The 22,571-nt window shown below is 39.4% G+C and overlaps 1 protein-coding gene across 1 annotated transcript; it reads right to left on the reverse strand.

Moving 5' to 3' along the window:
* Positions 1 to 13,608: 13,608 nt before the first annotated feature.
* RWDD4 (RWD domain containing 4) lies at positions 13,609 to 20,780 on the reverse strand. Its single transcript, XM_056855641.1, has 7 exons — positions 20,736 to 20,780; positions 17,229 to 17,309; positions 16,144 to 16,253; positions 15,908 to 16,052; positions 15,380 to 15,497; positions 15,201 to 15,250; positions 13,609 to 13,692 (listed from the first exon to the last, which is right to left on the reverse strand). The coding sequence occupies exons 1-7, from the start codon at positions 20,757 to 20,759 to the stop codon at positions 13,660 to 13,662; spliced, it is 561 nt and encodes a 186-aa protein (XP_056711619.1). The 5' UTR covers positions 20,760 to 20,780; the 3' UTR covers positions 13,609 to 13,659.
* Between the last annotated feature and the right edge of the window lie 1,791 nt (positions 20,781 to 22,571).

Below are 22,571 nucleotides of genomic sequence, written 5' to 3' on the forward strand. Positions count from 1 at the left end.
CTACCTGGGGGTTGGCAACCCTAATTCAGTATGGATTCTGATGTTGAGAGGGGGAAACTGATGAGCTTTAACTATTGGGAGTAGAAACTAGAAGTTGATGCCACGAGACAACACAGAGGCTTAAGAAAAAGCATGATAAGATTAAATATACGAAATGCTACGAATGCAAGTGGTGTGCATAACAACTGGATAGCAACCATAGGGTATAAAGAAGAAGTATCTTCCTGAGCTAATTACTAAAAAGTGGCTATGCATGAAACTATATAATGGCTTGAGACAGAACACGCCTTGTGGATTAAAATCACAATCTGTGTCCCTATTTCTCTGACCCATTTCTTACAAATGAGGAAATAAACCTGTGTCTGGAGTCTCTACCACTTTGGATTGCAGATGGGGATTCACATGATTGAATGCTCCCCTATACAAACAGGAAAAATCCTGCACACAAAAAAAAGCTGGCAAGGAGCGGTATTCCAGTCTAGACCTTTCCTGGACACGGCAGTTTTCTCATTGCGGACACATGGACACATGAAGCTGCCTTATACTGAATCAGACCACTGGTCTATCACAGGCAGTATTGTCTACTCAAGACAGGCAGCGGCTCTCCAGGGTCTCAGGAAGAGGTCTTTCACATTACCTCCTACCTAGTCTTTTCAACTGGAGATGCCGGGGATTGAACCTGGGACCTTCTGCATTCCAAGCTGATGCTCTACCTCTGAGCCACAGTCATATTTTATTTTGGGGGAGACACATGTCATCATGTGAGCTCTGGCCTGCTGTATGATACACAGACAAGGAAGAGGTTTGCCTTTCAATCTGTAAAGAACTGGGCATCAGTCATCTTACCTTTCGATGAAACATCTCTGGATTTCTCAGGTGTGATTGCCTTCTACCCTCCAATTCTTGGCTTAAACTCTTAGTAAGGTAGGAATGCATGTGGCGCTATGGGCAAAGCAAAGCAGATGTGTTAGGAGCAGTGCTTTCCAACTCTTCTGAAAACGAGGAAAGACAAATAATCACCTACCTTTAAGTGTGTCCTGACTTGCAAGTCCGTTTCTTCACTTACTTTCATATATGGTATATGCCAATGACATCTTTGTTTCTAGAGGTAATTTGATAAATAAATTAAAAGCAATTCCTTATCAGTAAACTTTTTCAATACTTTGTTCTAAGCGGCTGCTGTGATAAGAAAGTTTCCTTAGTGCAAATTTGGGATTGGATCCAGCCCGCTTTTTTTGTTCAATCTCACCCAATTCTTCTCCTTATGACAGCACCTTCCTGTTGGAAGTGAAGGACTTTGTGCTGTCTTTTAACCTCAGACTCCAGAGGGGGACAAGACTAGTGAGTCAGAGGGATAGAGGGGACAAGACACTGGGTCATCCTTTCTCTACTGCTCTGAACTATCCCTTTGATGTGTAGATTGCTACTCTTAGGGAAACTTCCTTCCTTCCTGTTTCTTCCTCACCTCCTCACACACACTGGCACCTCTTCTCCATCTTGCCACCATGAGGGAAGGACGCAAGTCCTGGCTCTCCCTCCCTCCCTCCATCCTAGTTAGTTAGAATAGATAGGGAACTATATTTTACTTTATCCCATCCAGAAACTGATTTCCTACAATAAATGAAGTATATTAGTTAAATAGACAAAAGGCTCCTAGCAATTTTGTTCCTGGCACACACAGTGGTTTGGATGAGCTTCTCCTGCGCCCAATAGCCTTTGTGCACTCTGCTAATTTAACAAGGATTTGGGCATAACGAAGCCCTCATAATCCAACACTTCCTCCCACATTGCTTTTGTCCATGCAGGTCCCATGATCCACAGCATAGTATTCTTGGTGGTCAAAGAGGACTCAATTCTCTCTTCTTCACCTTTGGAAAACTGATTGGATCCAGCCCTCAGACTGCTGCCTCTGCCCAAACCTGGCATTACGAGCCTTTTCATAATGCCCGTCTGGTGCAAATTCAGTTGTTGTTTTCCTTTCAGACTGTCCTCCTACTTCCTAGCAACCGTGAAGTAATTATAGAGCCTTTTCGAATGGCTATGTGACATCACCACTGAGGAAAATTAGTTCACAGGGGAGAGGGATATGGCCTGATTGCCCTCACTAATAATCAGCTTGGTTTACCCTTCATAACATCACCACCTAGGCAAACGCAGATTGCCATGTGGTGATGTTGCTGTTATTTGGATGAAAAAGGAAGACTTGGAAAGTAGAAAATGGCCCTAAAGCAGCAACCAGTTCATGCTGCGAACGTCAGTGGACAGGCATCAAAACTCCAAGCTTTCGGGGAACTTTCAGGACAATTTATGAGCTCTCCAAAAGTTCCTTTCTCCCACCAAAAATTTGAAGAGCGTTTTGCTGAAGTCTTAATTGCACACTTTTGCTGATACAGATATGTGTTGAGTGTCCAGTTTGTGCAAGTTTACTTGTAGTGACAGTTGTATTTAAAACACTGAAATTAACATAAATTATAAATTTAATTCATGAAGATGAGATTTTCATGCTGAGAATTCTTAATTAGGAATAATCAATGCTTCCCTTTATGAAACAAAAAAGATGATTGGTTCTTCTTGAAATTACTTCTGTAAATAAGGTTATGGCGCAACTAGGTTGCACCAAATAAAGATTGGATTTGTAGTAAATCCACATTATCCTCGCTGCTTACTTAATCCTTTATTTATTTTATAAATTTTTATTATTTTTTATAATAAAAATAAAAACATACAAATACAAAGAAAAAGAAAATACAAAAGAGCACTTACACATCAGTTAAAATTGCTTAATGTAGTAATAAGTTACCAAGTTCACAGTGCCCTAAAAAACCACCACCCACCTTAATACAGTGTCCCATCACCACGATGAACTTCCGGAGAAGTGTTATGACAGTTTTAAAAATAAGTATAATAATAACATTATAAAAAATCTTAACCACTTATCTGTAACTCATTAACTAAATTAGTAAAATTCTTTTTTGCCAGTTTGTCCCAAAATGCGACGGCCTTTGACCATGTTTTCTTGAATTCTTCCATATCCTTCCCATGTAGGGAGTCTGTTAATTTGGCCATCCGCATATACATCCATAGTTTCTCTCTCCAGTCAATAATTGAAGGTTTATTTACTTGCTTCCAGGTTTTAGCTATTGTAATTCTTGCTGCTGCAAAACTATATTGACATATGACTCTATCACTTCTATCCATTTTATCTTTAGGTATTCCCAATAGACAAAAGGATGGGTCTTTTTTTACTTTAAAGTTAATCAAATTATTAGTTTCATGTAATACTTTTCTCCAAAATCCTTTTATTTTTTTACACATCCACCATGCATGCATAAATGTTCCTTTTTCATTTCTACATTTCCAACATAGATCTGAATCTCCTTTTTTCATTTTACTTATCATAACAGGGGTAATATACCATCTATAAAACATTTTATATAGATTCTCTCTTATTTCATTAGTAATTGTAAATTTATATTCTTTTTTTCACAATTTCCCACATATTTCCAAATCAATATTATATCCTAACTCCTTCATCCATTTCACCATGACTGGTTTAATCCTTTCTTGTTCTAGATTCACTTCAATTAATAGTTTATAAATCCGTCCTATCAATCCTTTATTTCCCTTATTTAATATAATTTCTAATTTGGATTTATTTTAATTAAATCCCTTCAGCTTATCTTTATTAAATATATCTTTTAATTTATAATACATAAACCAATCTTTTATTTTAAGCTCTTCTCTACTCTTCAACAACCAAAACCCTTCCCTACACTCTGTAATCTCTCTATAAATATCCATATCTAAATTTAATTGTATACCTCTCTTCATAAAAGCTTCTAGTGGATTAATCCAACCTGTGGTTTTATTTTCCAAAAATCCTTTATTTTTTCCAAATTCTAAATAAACCAACTATGATAACATGAGAATTAAATTATTTATTTACTTTCTCCTTCTCATACCATAAATATGTATGCCATCCAAAACATAAATTAAATCCTTCCATTTCTAAAAGTTTCGTATTCTCTAATAAAATCCAATTCTTTAACCAAATGAAACAAGCTGCTTCATAATACATTCTTAAATCGGGTAAACCCAAACCTCCTGTCTCCTTTAATTCAATTAAATTATTATAAGCTATTCTATGTCTTTCTTTTCCCCATAAAAAGTTTAAAATATCTTTCTTCCAACTTTTAATTAGTTTGTACTCCTTTTAAAATTGGTAAATTTTGAAACAAAAAAAGCATCTTGGGTAATATCTTCATTTTAATCACAGAGGTTCTACCCCATAGCGATAAAGGTATTTTTTCCCAATTTTTAAGATCTATTACAACTTGTTGCCATTGTTTAATATAATTATTTTGAAATAAATTAAGGTTGTTTGGGGATAACCATATGCCCAAATATTTTATTTTGTGTTTGATAGTGAAACCCGACTTTTTTATTAGTTCTTGTTGCTGTGAGAGAGTCATATTTTTAACCAATATTTTGAAATTCAAAAAGGTACTAGACAAGGCTGTCCTCTTTCTCCTTTATTGTTTATATTAGTGTTGGAAGTTTTATTGAAAAAGATTAGACAAACGGAAGATTTAAATGGATTTCAAACTGGGAGAAACCATTATACGATTAAAGCATACACAGATGACCTTGTATGTTTTTTGACTAATCCTAATGATCAAGTTGAAAATTGGAATTGGTTTATGGAAAACTTGCAGGTTTTAAAATAAATAAAAATAAAAATGCTTACTTAATCCTTGAGTCAAAAAAGGTAACTTAACCTAGTCCGTTTTGAACACATGTCTTTGTACAAACATTTCTGTGAATGCGAAATCTGTGGTGAGAAGAATAGTTCTTGGAGGTTTTTAGAGTATCTTTGACTGGTCAAGTAACTTAATGTCTAAAACAAAGAGAAATTTGTGGTAGAAAAATGAATTCCCTCCTCTAAAACCTAAACTATAATATTACAAAATGTTAGGCCATTAAAATGAACAATTTACCTAAAATCCCAATAACTTTTTAAACTACTGATATTGCTCTTAGGTTGGATCCTATGAATCCATTCTTATAGCAATGAAGCCTTCTTTTGGTTGAAGTCTGCTACTACACACCTTTTCCATTCCTTGCCTGCTACCACTCTGACTAGTGTACAAATAACTGAACTTTTCTTATTTTTAACAGAGAAATGAACCCCTTTCTACCGTATGGGCTTGTTGTCAGCTTAAAGCCTTATATTACCTACCTCAGTCATTCTTATGATTATCTACATTCTTTTGTGACCTTTCTGTAGCTGGTAAATATTATCAAATGGAGGCACTGTGTCAGTGTACCTAATTTCTTTTTGATTTCCCCACGAACACAATTAACTATCCCACTAGCCAGCCAAATATATGATGGTTTACCATAACAACATCATGTAGTATAATGATCATTCAAATACATTCAAATACATACAGTCATCCTATTCTCCAGTGACATGTTGTGAATAGGTGGTAAAGCACTTGTCTCTTTATAACCCTGCAGGGGGAAAAATACAACCTATAATTTTTGCAATACTATATTCACCTGAAATCAATATAAGTAATAATTTTCTTCATTGTTATAGAGCTAGAAAAAGCATGAATTAATATATCCCTAATGATATAATCTTTCTTCTTTGACTTTGTTTTATATCCTCATTTTCTTTACATTTGGATCGATTCAACTTTTTCACCCAGGCTCACCCATTTCCCCTCCTTATTACAGCTGTTGTCACACACATGTCTATGTAGGTCCCATGGTCCCTAGCATAGCCTTTTTGATAATCACTGAGAACCCCTTCCTCCCATTTTCACCAGTTCTTCCTAATAATAAATATGTATTAAAACAATAATGTACATAAAGGTAAAGGTAAAGGTCCCCTGTGCAAGCACTAGGTCATTCCTAACCCATGGGGTGACATCACATCCCGACGTTTTCTAGGCAGACTTTGTTTACGGAGTGGTTTGCCAGTGCCTTCCCCAGTCATCTTCCCTTTACCCCCAGCAAGCTGGGTCCTCATTTCACCGACCTCGGAAGGATGGAAGGCTGAGTCAACCTTGAGCCGGCTACCTGAAACCAACTTCCGTTGGGATTGAACTCAGGTTGTGAGCAAAGCTTTGGACTGCAGTACTGCAGCTTACCACTCTGCGCCACGGGGCTCCTAATACATGAACAAAATTCTGTTTTAATAGGTTAAAAGATTCAATATGCACTTACGGTATGCAAAGACTTCTGAGGCAAATTCCTTTTTGTATAAGCTGTCCACATGGTTTTTGCACAACAGTCTAATATACAAACACAGAAAGTTTGTGTTTCACTTCCTCTTCAGTACTACCAGGATGATTTGGGCTTTCTCCCAAGTTAAGATGGCAGAGTTCCAAATATTTTTTCAGATCATCTTCATACAACTGCGTCTAAGAGAATAACTTTCATAATAAGAACAAGATCAGTGGAGGGTCACCCATCTCATTACAAGTACTCAAATAACTTAGCAGATCACAGGCCTCTATTATTTACATTTTCATGAGTTTCGTCTTCTAGAAGTAGAGCAGCTCTGGCATGCATTCACTGATAGCCTTGAAGCATCTCAGATGCTTCCATATAACAACTCCCCTAACCAAGTTACCTCTTCTTCTTTTCTCTTTTCTTTCTTCACCTCCTCTTGGCTCATAGAAGTGATGAGTTTACTGACTCCCAGGCAGCGCTAACCCATAGCAACGTCCAGTAGTAAAACCTGTTTGGATTGCTAAACAAGTTTTAGCCTCATTTGAAGAGCTGTTGACTGGAGCCTCAGCCCAAATGCTTGAAGAAACAAGTGAACAGAGAGTACATTGGCCAAATATAAATGTGGACATTACTTGCTGTTGGGTCTTACAGTAAGATGCTCAACAAATTAGGAGGGAAATTCTGATCAGAGAGTCATTTTGGGGAGAAATCAACATTTGTTAGAGGATTGTATCTAATCAGCTTTTTTGCTTGTAATAAAAGGATAGGTCCCCTTTGGCTTCTAAAAAAGGCTTTGCTGGGGATCATGGGACCGAAATCCACAAAAGTCATGTGGAATGGGGTCAGATTGCCAATCTCCAGGCAGGACCTGAAGTTCTTCTGGAATTACAACTGATCTCCAAACTACAGAGATCAGTTCCCCTGGAGGAAATGGCAGCTTTATATATCCTCCCCTAAATCTCTTGGAGGAAGAGTGAGATAGAAATGTGACTGAATTCAGGCAGCTGCACTGAAACATCATTTGACATTATTTCTGCCCATACATTTTTTAAATTAAAGGAACACAGCTGGAAGACGGAAAGCTCTGCTACAAAACCACATCTAGGTAAAAATCGACATTGAATAAGAGCAGTTTGCGACCTATAAGCTGCAATGTGTTACAGCTCACTTACCTTTCAAGCATTCCCACAAGAGCGTAGTAAATCCAACTTCATGTGAAGCTGTATCAAGAAAGGAGGGGGGAAAGCAAGTCCTGCTTGTTTTTTCCTCCACAATTGGCCTATTCAGATAAATTGTCATGGTAACTAAACTTATACTCCACAGAAGCGAGTAACAAGCTTCCTCTCGCTTGGGAAAGCTACTGAATGAAAGCACATTTCTTCTGCAGTTCGTAGTCATTAAAGCTTCCCACATGAGCCCCTCTCCTGAAGTGCAGCAACATATCCAAGATATGTTTCTCCATATTTTATTACACTTTAAGTATGGATTAATTTCATTTGTTAGGTTTAAAAAAAACACATACAACATTTATGGGTTCATGCAACTATCGCTAGATTTTTGTCATAATGGATTTTTCCAGTTTGGAAGAGAAAATTGTACTGATTCTGCTCTCATTTTAAATGTGGTTAACATCTGAAGGTCAGAACACAATATGCAGGTGACATTAAAAATAGCCTTCAACTTGTGTTTCCTGTCCATTACTGTAACATTCCATTTAAATTATATCACAGGTTGATCCACAAGTATTTTAACCCATTCCCCATCTCTGCTTATGTGGATCAAGACCAGTCTGTCTTCCAGAAAAACCCAAGTATAAAATAGCAGAATGACTGATTTACAGTGCAATCTCAAGCAGGTCTGCTTAGAATCCTACTGGTCTACTCAGTGACATCCCAGGAGTGTTCTTAGGATCACACTGTTAGTCACAGGACCAACTATACTGTGATAGTTACTGTGATAGCACCCAGATTTTTATGAACAGGTATCCAGCTCAAGGCTTCTCCCTATCCTACCACTTCATCACCACTTTTAAAATCTTTTCAAGGACTTCCTATTGTCCATAACATCCTTAACGCATCATCATTGGTCTCCAGATCCACCTTAGACCGTCCTCACCAATGAGATTTCCCCTTATTTATGATCTGTAGATAGGATGTCATCGTATTAAGTTAAATTGGAAATAATTATTTTAAGTTATATGTTTTAATCTGATATTTATATTGTAAGGTATTGTAATTTATTACTGTTGGAAGCCACCCTGAGCCGGGCTTGGCTGGGAAAAGGCGGGATACGAAGGGAATAAAAAATAACTCCTTCCCTAGTCTTTGCTCTTTCCACTATTTGCCAACCAATCTGCTGGTGCTGTCCCAGCGTGGTGTAGTGGTTAAGAGCAGTGGTTTGGAGTGGTGGACTCTGATCAGTAGAACCAGGTTTGATTCCTCACTCCTCCACATGAGCAGCAAACACTAATCTGGTGAACCGGGTAGGTTTCCCCACTCCTACACACAAAGCCAGCTGGGTGACCTTGGTCTAGTCACAGTTCTCTCCAAACTTTCTCAGCCCCACCTACCTCACAGGGTGTCTGTTGTGTGTGCATTTTTAAATATAACTTATTTTAATAGAAGAGTTTTTAAATTATGTCTTGGAATTTTTTCTTTCAGGAGCTAGACTCATTATTCACTTTTCAGTATTTTATGTTTTAATGACCATAGTATATAGTTGTTGATACCACAAAACCTTATCCTAAAATTCTCATAATTTTATTAAAGGTTATGACAAAAGTGTGATAGCATATAAATAAATGTGACATAACCCTGGTTGTCATCATCACAACAAAAAGCAAACCTCTCACTCCAACCGTCCTTTCCCCCAGTTTCTAATGATTTCATTACTGCTTTAAAAAGCTACATATGTTTTAATACTGTTGCTACTGCAGAAAGCAGCAGATTAAGAAATGAATTTATGTAACACTATTGGATGTTTAAGTTTACAAATAAACAAACAATGACAAGACAATTGCCTCTCTTAACTCTGCATTGTTCAGGAGGGCATTCTTGTAAAAACAGCAAAAGCTGTGGTTCAACTCAGGAGGCGACTTTACTAGGTGACTAGTAAAAATAGATACTAGTCATGATGCATACCTATTCTCTCTAGTATCAGAAGAGCATGCCTATTATCTTAGGTGCTGTGGAACACAGGCAGGATGGTGCTGCTGCAGTTGTCTTGTTTGTGGGCTTCCTAGAGGCACCTGGTTGGCCACTGTGTGAACAGACTGCTGGACTTGATGGGCCTTGGTCTGATCCAGCAGGGCCTTTCTTATGTTCTTATGACTTTTGTTATGGATAAAGTCTTTCCTACACTGATTGTCTTATTGCCTTAAACAGAGAGGGTGGCAGTCATTCAGTCCCATGTCAGCCCAACTGCATTAATTTGCCTTACTAGGAATATCTGTTGTCAGATTCAAATGTCATCATATCTTGTAATTTGCTCACAGATGGCCTGATATTACTATACTTTGTAAGCCACTTACAGATTAACTGAAAAAGCAAACTATAAATGAAAGTAGTAAGATAAATGTCAAGAGGCATTACAATAAAATCATCACGGTTGATACTAGATGCAACAGTTCAATTTCAAGGCACCATAGCAACCTGGTAGCTAGGAACTGTTGAGCCTGTGCTTAGCTAGTTTGTTGGATTCATTGTATCCTAATTTGTATATAGGACCTCAGTGTAAATAAATACCAACACAGCTGGTAAATAGATATATATTTATTTTAAAAACCCCACATACACACTAAAAATATATGGCATTAAGGCATTTTGTGCTCTGTTACCATTTGTACAGTAGAGAACTTTCAGATACAAGACAGCACATCTATACACAATCCACCTGTGTGGTAGAGTGGTTGCGCACTCATTGATAACTAGAAGAAAACTGACTACCATTCATATTTTTCCAAGGGGGGGAAAACCCAAGCAGGATGTTGAGGAAACTAAAACAAACAGTCAGGAGAGCACTTAGAATTTGGTACGGTGCCCTTGACAGGAACAAGAAATAAGTATGAGTAGTATATTTTCTCAACTGAAAACTTACTTCTCCTCATTGTGTTTCTCCATAGAGTTTCGTAATTTAGTGTTATGTGACTGCTTCATATGAGGATTTGCTTTTCTGAGAAACTGGCTGGAATATGCATTGTCATTTACATCATACAGGGTGGATGCAGTTGCACATCATTAAATGCAACCCTCGAGATCCCCTCCCATATCTATCTGAGCAGTCTGGATTATTTTATTTTATTTATTCATTCGATTTCTATCCCGCCCTTTCCTGACCGAGTCAGGCTCAGGGCATTTTACAGCAGATTAACAATTTAAAACATATCAGTTACAGTTAAAAAAAACTCCTCAGTATTTATCTTAGCCTTGTGCTAAACTGTATGCTGCAAAAGGCACAATCCCTTTCTGCTCTACATAGAGCAAGATGCAAAATCTGCACGTAACCATGGTCGAAAGTTAACAGCTAATTCTCAGAAATCTATGGAGGGATGCTAAAAGATTCAGAAATGGAAGGATGGATTTTTAAAAAGGTCACTGACAGCGCAATCCGATAACCAATTTATGGTTGCTCAGTGGGGTATTAATCCATTTCTGCTAGCAAAGCCTAAAGATATACTAGCACAGAGGAATTATGGCAGTACACCGGCTGGACACTAACAACAGCAGAGGAGAAAGATGGAAGGAGACAGCGGGATGGCAAGGGAGGAACAGGCCTTAGTAAGAATCTTCTGCTGTCTGACTAATATTACCAAAGGAACCAGCATAATTTTACATCAGCAAAAGAGGTGGCATAGATAAAAACACTCACTCTGGAGTCAATAGAAAACCCCTGAAAACCATACCCCTCCATTCCAGCAGCTACATTAGAGAACAGGATTTCCACTTATTCTATAGCCAATCACAGTATACTATGTATGCTGTATAAAAGCCCCAACCAGGAAACATTGATCTTGTCTATCAAGACACGGAGTATCACTTCTGCCTCTGCATGCAGAGAACCATGGACATAAAAAATGGAAACTTGGAGATTGTAGCTCTGATGATTCTGCAAAAGAACCCAAGGGAGCATCACCGGGAATCTCAACTCCTTCCTAGCAACGGGAAAATGCTAGAATGCACCCCAAAGTTTAGCTTTTGACTCCCAAACATATCCCTTTACTCAACAGGCTATCAAGAGAGGCACACAGAGCACTTGACCAATACAGGCCTCAGGATCAGGGCTGTCTTAACGCATGGGCACACTGGGCAGTTGCCCGGGGGTCCCACGAGCATAGGGTCCCCATGCTAATCTACCATATGTATGTTGTGACTTGCTGTCAATGAATAAATAAATACTATCCTAAACTATAAATATTTGTTATTGGAAAATGCATATTTAGCATGTGCTTTACTAAAGATACCGTAATGAACCATATTAATGTTAATTGTAACATAAAAAATCAGCTTCGCAGCCCAATGGGGCAGCAGTGTTTGAACTGGCTTTCGCTCATGTGTATGGACAATTACACCCTGAAGACCATTGACTTCAAGCCAAGCATAAAGCAATCCTCTGCAAAGAAATTTCAGAAATGTTTGTGTAGAATACTTGATTAATAATAAGTAATTCATAGTAATTTCATTCTGTGCCACCTTCGTCTGTATGATTTACCAATTTAGTATCATTTATGTTGAAATTTTTGTATTTTTCAAGGCTCGTGTTATATTGTTCAAATGTTTGCATTGAGTAGTCTTTGCTGTACAGCATGTTTTTAAAATTTTAAACACTGATTTTGTTGGAAGTACCAATAAATATATCTTTCATTTTATCAACCATTTACATTTTTATTCCTGTGAGCGGTTGTGTAGGTAGGGTAGTATAGGTAGGTAGTGCGCTGCTTTGCGCGGGGCCCTGCTCAGGATATCTCCCACACCCCGTAATATGTGGCAACTATATGTTTAGCTATCCACCCTCATTCAACAGTTTATAGCAGTGTCTTTCACCAGGTAAATATGCACTATGCTGATGGGAGGGAGTGTTGATCCCCATGTTCAAATTCTGACCATATACTAGTGAATGCTGTGAGGAGGCCATTGTGCACCACCCATTTTTACTGCTGGCCAAACACTCATGAGATATTTTCTTGCAGGATTAAAAACCAGGGCAGGGATAGACTACAGCTGCAGACAAAATTCCATTGAAATTTCCTAGAAGAGAAGGGTGATATTACTTGAATTACCAAGAGGTTGGCCAGAGGTAGCCCTCAGGGAGATCACCAGTGGGTGAGTGTGGCTGGACCATGAGAAATGGAAGGTCACCTAGAGATAACGGCATTCATTCTCTATCACTTGCTTACCAACCCCTGATAACCATCTAATCATACTAAATGTCCAGTTGTACTTTTGTGAGGTTGGCGCCTTTTTTGTTCCCCTGAAAAGAGTAGGACAGCTAGTAATGCAACAGACGATAGAGAGACAACAGCAGCACCTAAGTTTCAAAGGTCCAGGAATCCTGTGTACACCCAAAACATTGGCAGTCCTATTCTTTTGTGATGCTCCTTGAGGTGTGTTGAGCGGCTTCCGTTCTTAAGATTCTCCACACACTTTCCAGTTATCCATCTCCGCTGTTTTCATGATGGAGCAATGGGAGAGGACTGAAGGGTCCCCACCACAACAACTGAGGGTCATGACATTGGCCAAGTCATGTGAGAGGAGCACCAGCAAGGATAATAACATGGCCTTTGTCAAGAGTACCCTGTAATAGGGCTACAAAACACATTTTAAAAATATTATAAAATCACTATTGAAACCAATTATAGATAACTCCCACATTTTGTATATTTTAGTCCCAATGCTTGATGAGAAAATCTTGCAGCTGCAATTGTGTTAAAGTAATTGTGCAGGAATTAAATATCAAGTTACACAAAGCAGCCTGCCCCTCTTCAGAAAACCCCCCAGCAGTTAATAAAAATAAAACTCATGTTAAGAGGTCTGATTTATTTTTAAGCAGGTAGTTCTAAATGAACTATCTTCTCTTAGAATCATCTAACGATCTAGCTAGCACATAACCACCAGACATTTTCATGATCCTTTCAATAAAGCGTATAACAATATGAATTAAATATTGTTCTCTTTAGAGTCATTATAGTTCTAATCCAAATAGAACCACACCAGCTTCAGAGTATCTTCTTTAAAGGCAAACCGTGATGCGAAGAAAGTGATGAATACATGGAAAAAAATGTCCTTCTGGCTGAGCACACCTTTGCACATTTAAATTCCGGAATGAACTGTCATTTTATAAAATATCAGTGGGGGAGAATTACGGAAATTGTCTCCAGATCACGCTGTAATAAAGTTGATGTTTTCCTATATCAAAGTTTTCTTATTCATCATCCTTGAAGCCTGTTTTGCTTAGCTGTAAAAAAAAAAAAAAAAGACAAAAATGCTCAGTGTTTACTATTCTTGTAGGTTTCAATCTGGAGACATTAAAGGGCACTTAAGACTCATTGAAGGCACTGGGGCAATTTCATTGCATCCAGCTTTCCCCACTGCTTTCAAACAGACTTAAGCACAACTTTTTTCTACACTGGGCCCTTACTGCATTGAATAAGAACAAGATTTTTTAATATTTTAAATATATTTAGCTTCTAATAGATTCAGAAGAACGAGCCCTGTATCCTGATTTTATAGATCTACATAGGTTTGACATCAGCATGTCCATATTAGCTTCCTATAGTTCACTAGTCCATTTCTGATTTTCCACTCAGCCATTATAAACATCAGTATAGTAAGCTCTGCAATGACTGAAAAATCATAAATGATTCACAATTTAGCTGAGCCCCAGCCCCTCAGCCCTGCTTACGTTACACTATTACTTAGCGTCTTAGCCCAATTCTGTGCTTGTACAATAGGTTTGTGAGGCAGCAGCCAGCAATGGTTGCAATTGCCAACATATAGTGGTACAGAATTATGTCCTGAATTGGCTCACTATGGTGCAACTATGGTGTGTCACATCCAAAACGTGCATTCACCATGTACTGGTTAACAGGATTGTCCTCTTTAGCTGAGCAACGGTCTTTGCTGTTCCCATATAAGATATGTATAGATAAAATTCAAAGGTGCAGCCATCTAGTTTTGGACACCTCTTTATATACCCAGAAGACTTGATTTTTAAAAAGGGTACCAGTGATCCAGATAATTTTTCAAATTACTTGTAGGGCAGCTATTTTTGTTGTTACAAAAATCACTGATAGAAAATGAAAACATATTTCTTGCCCTCAAACTAATAATGTTTGCTATTACATACACCAATTACTTTTTTGTGCCAACTTCTCCTTACTGCCTCTGCCCACAGGAACATGAGGGCTGTGTTGGCCTGTCTGAGGGGACATGATTACATAAGCTATTTCTTTTGATATCAAAACTATGTAGATTTATAAATTCAGAGTGCAAGGCTTGCAGATTTAGTTCAAAATAGCTCCAATAATCACTCTCCTTGAAATTCAGCGCAGTGGGTGGTAGGCTGGTTGGGTGATTACTGCTTGTAAATTTGTTAAGCTCACTTGCGGATGAACTTGATTTAAGTCAATAGGATTTGTTTAAAGTAAATGTGTTTTGGAACCGGATGTAAGATGCCTTAAAAACAGGTCAGAGAAAAAATAACGAGTGTCCAAATATCCTTGCTTGGAATCAAAAATCTTTCAACATTGGCACAAATACGTTTCAGAAATATTGAAATACTTACATGCTAGTTAAATGCAAGAAGTGAATCCAAACGTCATTTATGTCCAAAATGGTTATGAAGGGAGGGGGGGGGAGAAAAGGGAGAGAGAGAGAGAGAGAGAGAGAAAGAGAAGGATTAGATACTGCCAAAGTCATCAGATATTGTATGGTTCAAACATATTTAACTGTCAGTCATGTTACCTTGATTACATCAACCCAATTCCATCCTCGAGGAAGTTCTCCTTTGTGATCTATCCAAGACAAAACAACACCCAGAAGTTGCTCATTTTCAATTTAAAGTCTATCTGCAAGTTATACAAGACTTTAAAATTTATATATAATTTTAATCTGAAAGAAATTATGGTGGATATTATTCAAACCTGTTTTATCTGCTAGCTTCCGTTTTTGTGTTTTGGACAATTGTTCCTTTTTCTCTTTTTTCTTACTTGGTTGGGCTGTATCAGGATGGCCAGCTGAGATGCAGTTGTTTAATGCTGTCTAAAAAAAGTAATTACTAGCAGGTTCATAATCTCATTATGTGGCTAAGTAGTATTTTAATCACTGCTTATCATTGAACTAAGTTTCCAAGCAAGCAGTCCTAAGCAGGTCTACTCAAAATTCCACTATAGTCTATTCAATGGGGCTTAATCCCAGGAAAGTGTTTTTAGGATTGTGCTGAAAATATTTCTGAATGAAGTGGCCAAACTATTCTAACCAGAGATCAATATACTATTTAATAGCAAGTATGATTCTTCAGAAGTTTTTGGCAACAGTATCCAATAGTATTCTGTTTGTACCTAATTTATCAAAGAAATATGAAGTATTTGCAGTGTCTGCAGTTCTTGCAGTGGAATACAGCATCAGTTTATTAACATTTTGAGACAGATGAAACAAAGCTATAAGCTTACCACAGTATTAATGGGTTGATTTTCCATGAACAGCTCTCTGTTATCTTTGGCATATTCAAAAATTGTATAGGTCATTGAGGTTCCAAGGTTAACTTCAACTTCTTCCTTTAATTTATTCAATATACTTCGTTTTATGGCTGAGGATCTAGGAAAGATCACAGAACTCCCTTCCAGGGTGAGGTGGAAAACAGTTTTAGTTAGAAAGAATAACATCTGTGAAATAATGGAATACTTACATTGCATTATTAAAGAACGCATCCATAGATATGGCTGGAGCTGTCTGTGGATATGTTTCTGGCCAAGATAGTTCTATTAAGAAGGCTTTAGGATCTCCATTATCACCTATCTGAAGAATATTTAAAAATCATGATTGTACAGGGATCTCAATAGCTTTTTGTTACCAATAAAATAAATACTGAAAAGTTTTATAACTGGAGATTGTTTCTTATATCAATCAGTAAAAATCTAATATTTATGTATAGTAATCTATAAAATTACAAAAGGACATTTGTATCACAGGCAACTTTTCACATCAGTTTAAAGAATTGATTTCTTAACTCTGGGTACATTGTTAATAAATATCACTCTAGGCTCTATCTGGCAAATTTCACAGCCAGTCCTCTGAAAACAAAAGTGGCCAGTTTCAAAAATTTTGAGAATCAAGTCCTAAATTTAAATGCACTTTTCATGTACTCAATATTTACACAATCATATTAGGACAATGTACTGCAGTCCCGGTAAGACTAATTTCTGAACCAATTAAGCGAGTTGATGCAGCTCTCAAATTCACAGAGACGCTTGCACCCCGTCTCTTTTTAAAAAGCAACATAGCATGATACCCAGTATCAATCTGAGCTTGCTCTACATCCAATATACAAATGAACTGTACTGTGCCAGGTCAGAAGTTACTTTCTGTTCATGTCTCAGACCAAGTTTAAAAACAAACATCTGCCCAGGCCCTTATAAGCCATGTTTGCTACTGACAAGGCCAGCTCACGGGCAACAGAAGCAAACTGACTGCTGAAGAAATTCATTAGCTCCTCCTGCTTAGTCTTTTTCTTTGGACACAACTACTGAAATAGCAGAGCCAAATTGATGTCTGTGCTCCTACTCATCAGTTTACAGTTGCTATATTTCTCTCAAAGTTATGAAGACTTTCCCCCACCCTAATAATTTGATCATTATGGATCTTGTTATTATAGAAATACATTGAAAGATACCCCTAATTAAACTATACATACTTCTTAGTAAAAATCAGGAGTTAATATTTCAAGTCAATATACATTTTTTCTTTTGTGATCAGAACTCCATGCAATCTCACCCTATATTGAAATGAAACAGGGCTAAGTTCCTTAAAACACTCATCACCTTCATAAATAGAACGTAATGCTTCTAGCTCCATCTGAAAGAAAGAACAATGAAGTGGTTAATATTTTTTAATTTGAACTAAAAATTGACACTCTTTTATGGCCAGGAAACTGCCACAAAGATAATAGAAAGTCAGTGACATACAGCCAGTAATGGTGTTCCCTTATTTTCACATACTGTACAGCTCATATTTTGTGCCATCCCTTGCACAGTACCTATGTATCAGTTTACTCTTCTTCAAGCTCATATTCATGGTACTTGAGAAACTATAGATAAGAGAATATTGAAGTTTAGGGGAAGGCTGTGGCTCAGTTTGTAGAGCAGGGGTGGGGAACCTTTTTTTCTGCCAAGGGCCATTTGGATATTTATAACATCATTCGCAGGCTGTGCGTTCTGGCCCTGCCCCCTTTAACCCCTCCATTGTCGCCACTTCCGCCCCCAGCCCTCTTGTAGCACAGAGGAAATACGTTTCTCCACAGCCCAGGTGGGAAAGGGTTAACACAGTTTCTTGGGCGGTCCTAGCAGCTCCATAGCTAACGACTCTTCTGCAAGGGGGAAAAAAGGTTCCTTTTCTCGGCAAAACAAACTCACGTCCAGCTTGAATTGAGGCTATTCCTGTTTGCGGGAGGGGGCGGATCGCCAGTCTTAGATCCTTCTGAACTAGAGATCTGCCAGGACCCACGAAGGGCCAGACCAGATGATTTCGCGGGCCTTAAACGGCCCCCGGGCCTGACGTTCCCCACGTCTGTTGTAGAGCATCTTCTTGGCATGCAGAAGGTCCCAGGTTCAATTCCCAGCATCTCCAGTTAAAGGGACTAGGCAAGTAGGTGATGCGAAAGATCCCTGCCTGAGACCCTGGAGAGCCACTGCCTGTCTGAGTAGACAATACTGACTTTGATGGACCAAGGGTCTGATTCAGTATAAGGTCATGTGTTCATGTGATGTTTATAACCAAAGGAAGTGATCAGATATGTAGTTCATTAGACATGAAATGATAAAACAAACAAACAGCACACTTGGTAGGTACTATCAATTAGGAAAGTAATCCACATCCCACTGTAGTCATTGTCATTGATTTTAAAGGCTCTAGGTTGAACTATAACATTGCTTTTTTATTTCAAAGATGCATTTAAAAATCCAGTTATTTAAAGAGCATCACTTTCACTCTAACTCGTTCTAGGTCTTATTGCCAACATAGACTCATTTAAAGCTTGTCACTGATTTATACTTGCTTTCCCCCATAATGGATCACAGTTGCCTTTTAAGGTTTTTTAAACATATGCTCCTATGCTATGCCACAGTGTCGGAGTCCTACCCCCTTCCCATTTCAGAAGTAATTCACTATGCACATGAGCAATCGCTATTCTAAGAGACAGAAGGCCAAAGTCCCATTAAGTCCCTTTCATCATCCAGTATTGCTCTTTAGGATACATCCACATGAAGAGAACAAATTATAAAAGCACACACACACACGGTATCAGATTAGGCCCCTCCTTTTGGGAACAGAAGATACAATAGAAAGCATGACCCCAATTCAATGTTCTGTTCTTGCTATAACTGAGTGTGTATCAAATACATAATTTTAGAGCCATCTGCTACATGACAAAAGTAATAGTATCCAGATTATAGGCCTCACAATACATGGATGTTCCTAAAGACGATTTAAAACCCCAGTAAAATCAGCCTAAACATATAATTAGGAAAGCTGGATTAGATTTAGATGAAGGTGGAGTGAAAATTGGAGGGAGGAACATTAATAATTTGAGATATGCTGATGACACTACATTATTGGCAGAAAATAGTGAAGATTTGAAACAACTACTGCTGAAAGTTAAAAGAGAAAGTGCCAAAGCAGGACTACAGCTGAACATCAAGAAAACAAAAGTAATGACTACAGGAGAATTACACAACTTTAAGGTTGACAATGAGGAAACTGAAATTGTTCAAGACTTTCTATTCCTTGGCTCCACCATCAACCAAAAGGGAGACTGCAGCCAAGAAATTAGAAGGCGATTGAGCCCGGGAAGGGCAGCCATGAAGGAGCTAGAAAAGATTTTGAAGTGTAAGGATGTGACTCTGGCCACCAAGACTAGATTAATTCATGCCATCATATTCCCTATTACTATGTATGGATGTGAAAGCTGGACAGTGAAGAAAGCTGATAGGAAGAAAATAGATTCTTTTGAAATGTGGTGTTGGAGGAGAGTGTTACGGATTCCGTGGACTGCCAAAAAACAAATCAGTGGGTTATAGATCAAATCAGGCCTGAACTGACCCTAGAAGCTAAAATGACTAAACTGAGGCTATCGTATTTTGGTCACGTCATGAGACGACAAGAGTCACTGGAAAGGACCGTCATGATAGGAAAAGTTGAGGGCAGCAGGAAAAGAGGAAGACCCAACAAGAGATGGATTGACTCAATAAAGGAAGCCACAGCCTTCAATTTGCAAGATCTGAGCAAGGCTGTCAAAGATAGGACATTTTGGAGGACTTTCATTCATAGGGTCGCCATGAGTCGCAAGTGACTTGACGGCACTTAACACACACACACACACACACACAAACTGTGTTCACTCAACACAGTAACGTCGAGCCTCATCAACATCGGTGGTACTCTCCTGGATTTATCCTTAACTCATACAGACACACACACCTTAGAAAGTAGTTTTGTCTGGATGTTCTGTTCAATGGAATATTGAAAAATAAACAAAAAACTTGTGTTTTTATCCCAGCATAACGTTTCATGAACTAAAACCCTATTCACAGTGGGTAGCCGTGTTAGTCTGTCTGCAGTAGTAGAAAAGGGCAAGAGTCCAGTTGCCCCTTAAAGACTAACAAAAATATTTTTCTGGCAGGGTGTGAGCTTTCGTGAGCCACAGTTCACTTCTTCAGATACAGCTAGAATGTGAATCCATCTGTCTTTAAGTAGAGGAGAGTGATGGACAGATGGATTCACATTCTAGCTGTATCTGAAGAAGTGAGCTGTGGCTCACGAAAGCTCACACCCTGCCAGAAAAATATTTTTGTTAGTCTTTAAGGTGCTACTGGACTCTTGCCTTTTTCTACTAAAACCCTACTGAAATCTATTATTGACTTTATCAATACTAAAAGCACTCCCTTGTCTTTCTTTGGCCCCCTAGACAGCTTGTGCCTGCAACAGTCAAGACTAGAGGACATGCAGAAATTCAACAGGTGAAGCACATGGGCATCAGGCGTGGAGCAGACTTCAACTGTAGGATTTCTACCCGGCTTACAGCAGCTGTACTCCTCCCCCCCCTTTTCTTAAAGTGACGGTTTTATCCATAGACCCACAACCGTCCTTCGATAACCTTGCTTAGATAACCTCGGAAGGCCGCCCTGATTGTTCTCTACGCCCACCCTTTTCGAAAACCTTTGGCTACCGGGACGCCAGCCCCCTTTCACTCCGGCCCAGCCTCCTCCACGCCTCGGAGCAGCTCACCTCTTGGTCTTCGTTCGCCGTCATGGCGCCTCCCCGCCACAAAGCGACCCCCTCCCCTCTCTCCTCCCCTCTCCCCTCTCTGAAAGGGGTCAGGAATCGCGCCGCCAGCACTAGGGCAGACCCTCGCGCCGCCGACTCTGCAGCGCAGGCGCCAAAAGTGACAGCGCCACGGTACGCGCCTGTTCCCACCTCCGATTGGCTGTGGGCACCCACCAATCGTTCCGCTCCTTCCTATTGGCCCTCGTTTTCTCGTCACCCCCCCCCTCTCTCTCCAGACGTTCTTCGGCTTTCCCAAAGCGACGCTTGCCCGGTCCCGCCCCTTTGTTTCTTCACGCGCCCATTGGTCCTTTTTGTGCGAGTGTGTGTTCGTCGGTAGAGCAGGCTCGACGCTGATTGGTCCCGCCGGAGCTGACACTTCGCGTCGGCCTTCTCAGTCAGGCCGGGCCTGGGCGGGCTTCTTGGGCTGCTTTTTCCTCCTCCCCTGTGGTGCGTTCGGCCTTTGCGAGGGCCGCGACCCCGGAAGCTGAGCGGCCTCCCCGCACCTTGCTGTCGAGGGTCTTTGCGGCTCGGGTGACGGGGGAAGAGCGTCTGGGCACACGTGCTGCGCCCCAGATCAGAACACCTGTTTGCGGGTCGTGTGAATGGACTGCGGGGTTGGTGCGCCAGGTGAAAATGCGCTCTGGGCTCCAGGAGACCAGTGGGGTTTTTTTTTTGGGGGGGGGGGAGGAAGGGGCCGTGGCTCAGTGGTAGAGCCTCTGCTTGGCATGCAGAAGGTCCCAGGTTCAATCCCCGGCACCTCCAGTTAAAGGGACTAGGCAAGTGGGTGATGTGAAAGACCTCTGCCTGAAATAGGGTTGCCAACCTCCTTGTAATAAGACCTACAAAAATCTTTCATAAATATTCATATTCTCAGCTAGTGGCATCCATCATACTACATGACATTTATCTGCAAAAGAAGAATTTTTGTACTCAGTTCCGGGACAATTGAGAATATGAATATTTATGAAAGATTTTTGTAGGTCTTATTGTATATACTGTCCTATATTGTATGTTATTGCATGTAGCTATTTATAAAGTATTTGCACTTTGGTTCTTGTAGGTTATCCGGGCTGTGTAACCGTGGTCTTGGAATTTTCTTTCCTGACGTTTCACCAGCAACTGTGGCAGGCATCTTCAGAGTAGTAACACTGAAGGACAGTGTCTCTCAGTGTCAAGTGTGTAGGAAGAGTAATATATAGTCAGAAAGGGGTTGGGTTTGAGCTGAGTACTGTCCTGCAAAAGTAATGTGCTAATCATTGTCCTGTAAGTATCAAGATAATGTGCTAATGAGGGTATGGTATGTTAATATGGAACCATTGTACCCTGAAGTGATCTGTTAATGTGTGTAATCCAAAGCTAATCTGCATGGCTATTGTTGACTGTTGCCTTTGTTAGTCTGGAGGTTTTCAGGACAGGAAGCCAAGCCTTATTCATTCTTAAACTCTCTTCTTTTCTGTTAAAGTTGTTCTGATGTTTATGAATTTCAATGGCTTCTCTGTGCAATCTGACAAAATAGTTGGTAGAATTGTCCAGTCTTTCAGTGTCTTGGAATAAGACCCTGTGTCCTGTTTGTGTCAGTCCATGTTCAGCCACTGCTGATTTCTCAGGTTGGCCAGTCTGCAGTATCTTTCATGTTCTTTTATCCTTGTTTGTATGCTGCGTTTTGTGGTCCCAATGTAAACTTCTCCACAGCTGCAAGGTATACGATATACTCCTGCAGATGTGAGGGGGTCTCTTTTCTGACTATATATTACTCTTCCTACACACTTGACACTGAGAGACACTGTCCTTCAGTGT

Source organism: Euleptes europaea, chromosome 9 (assembly GCF_029931775.1).
Source record: "Euleptes europaea isolate rEulEur1 chromosome 9, rEulEur1.hap1, whole genome shotgun sequence".
Classification (NCBI taxonomy): domain Eukaryota; kingdom Metazoa; phylum Chordata; class Lepidosauria; order Squamata; family Sphaerodactylidae; genus Euleptes; species Euleptes europaea.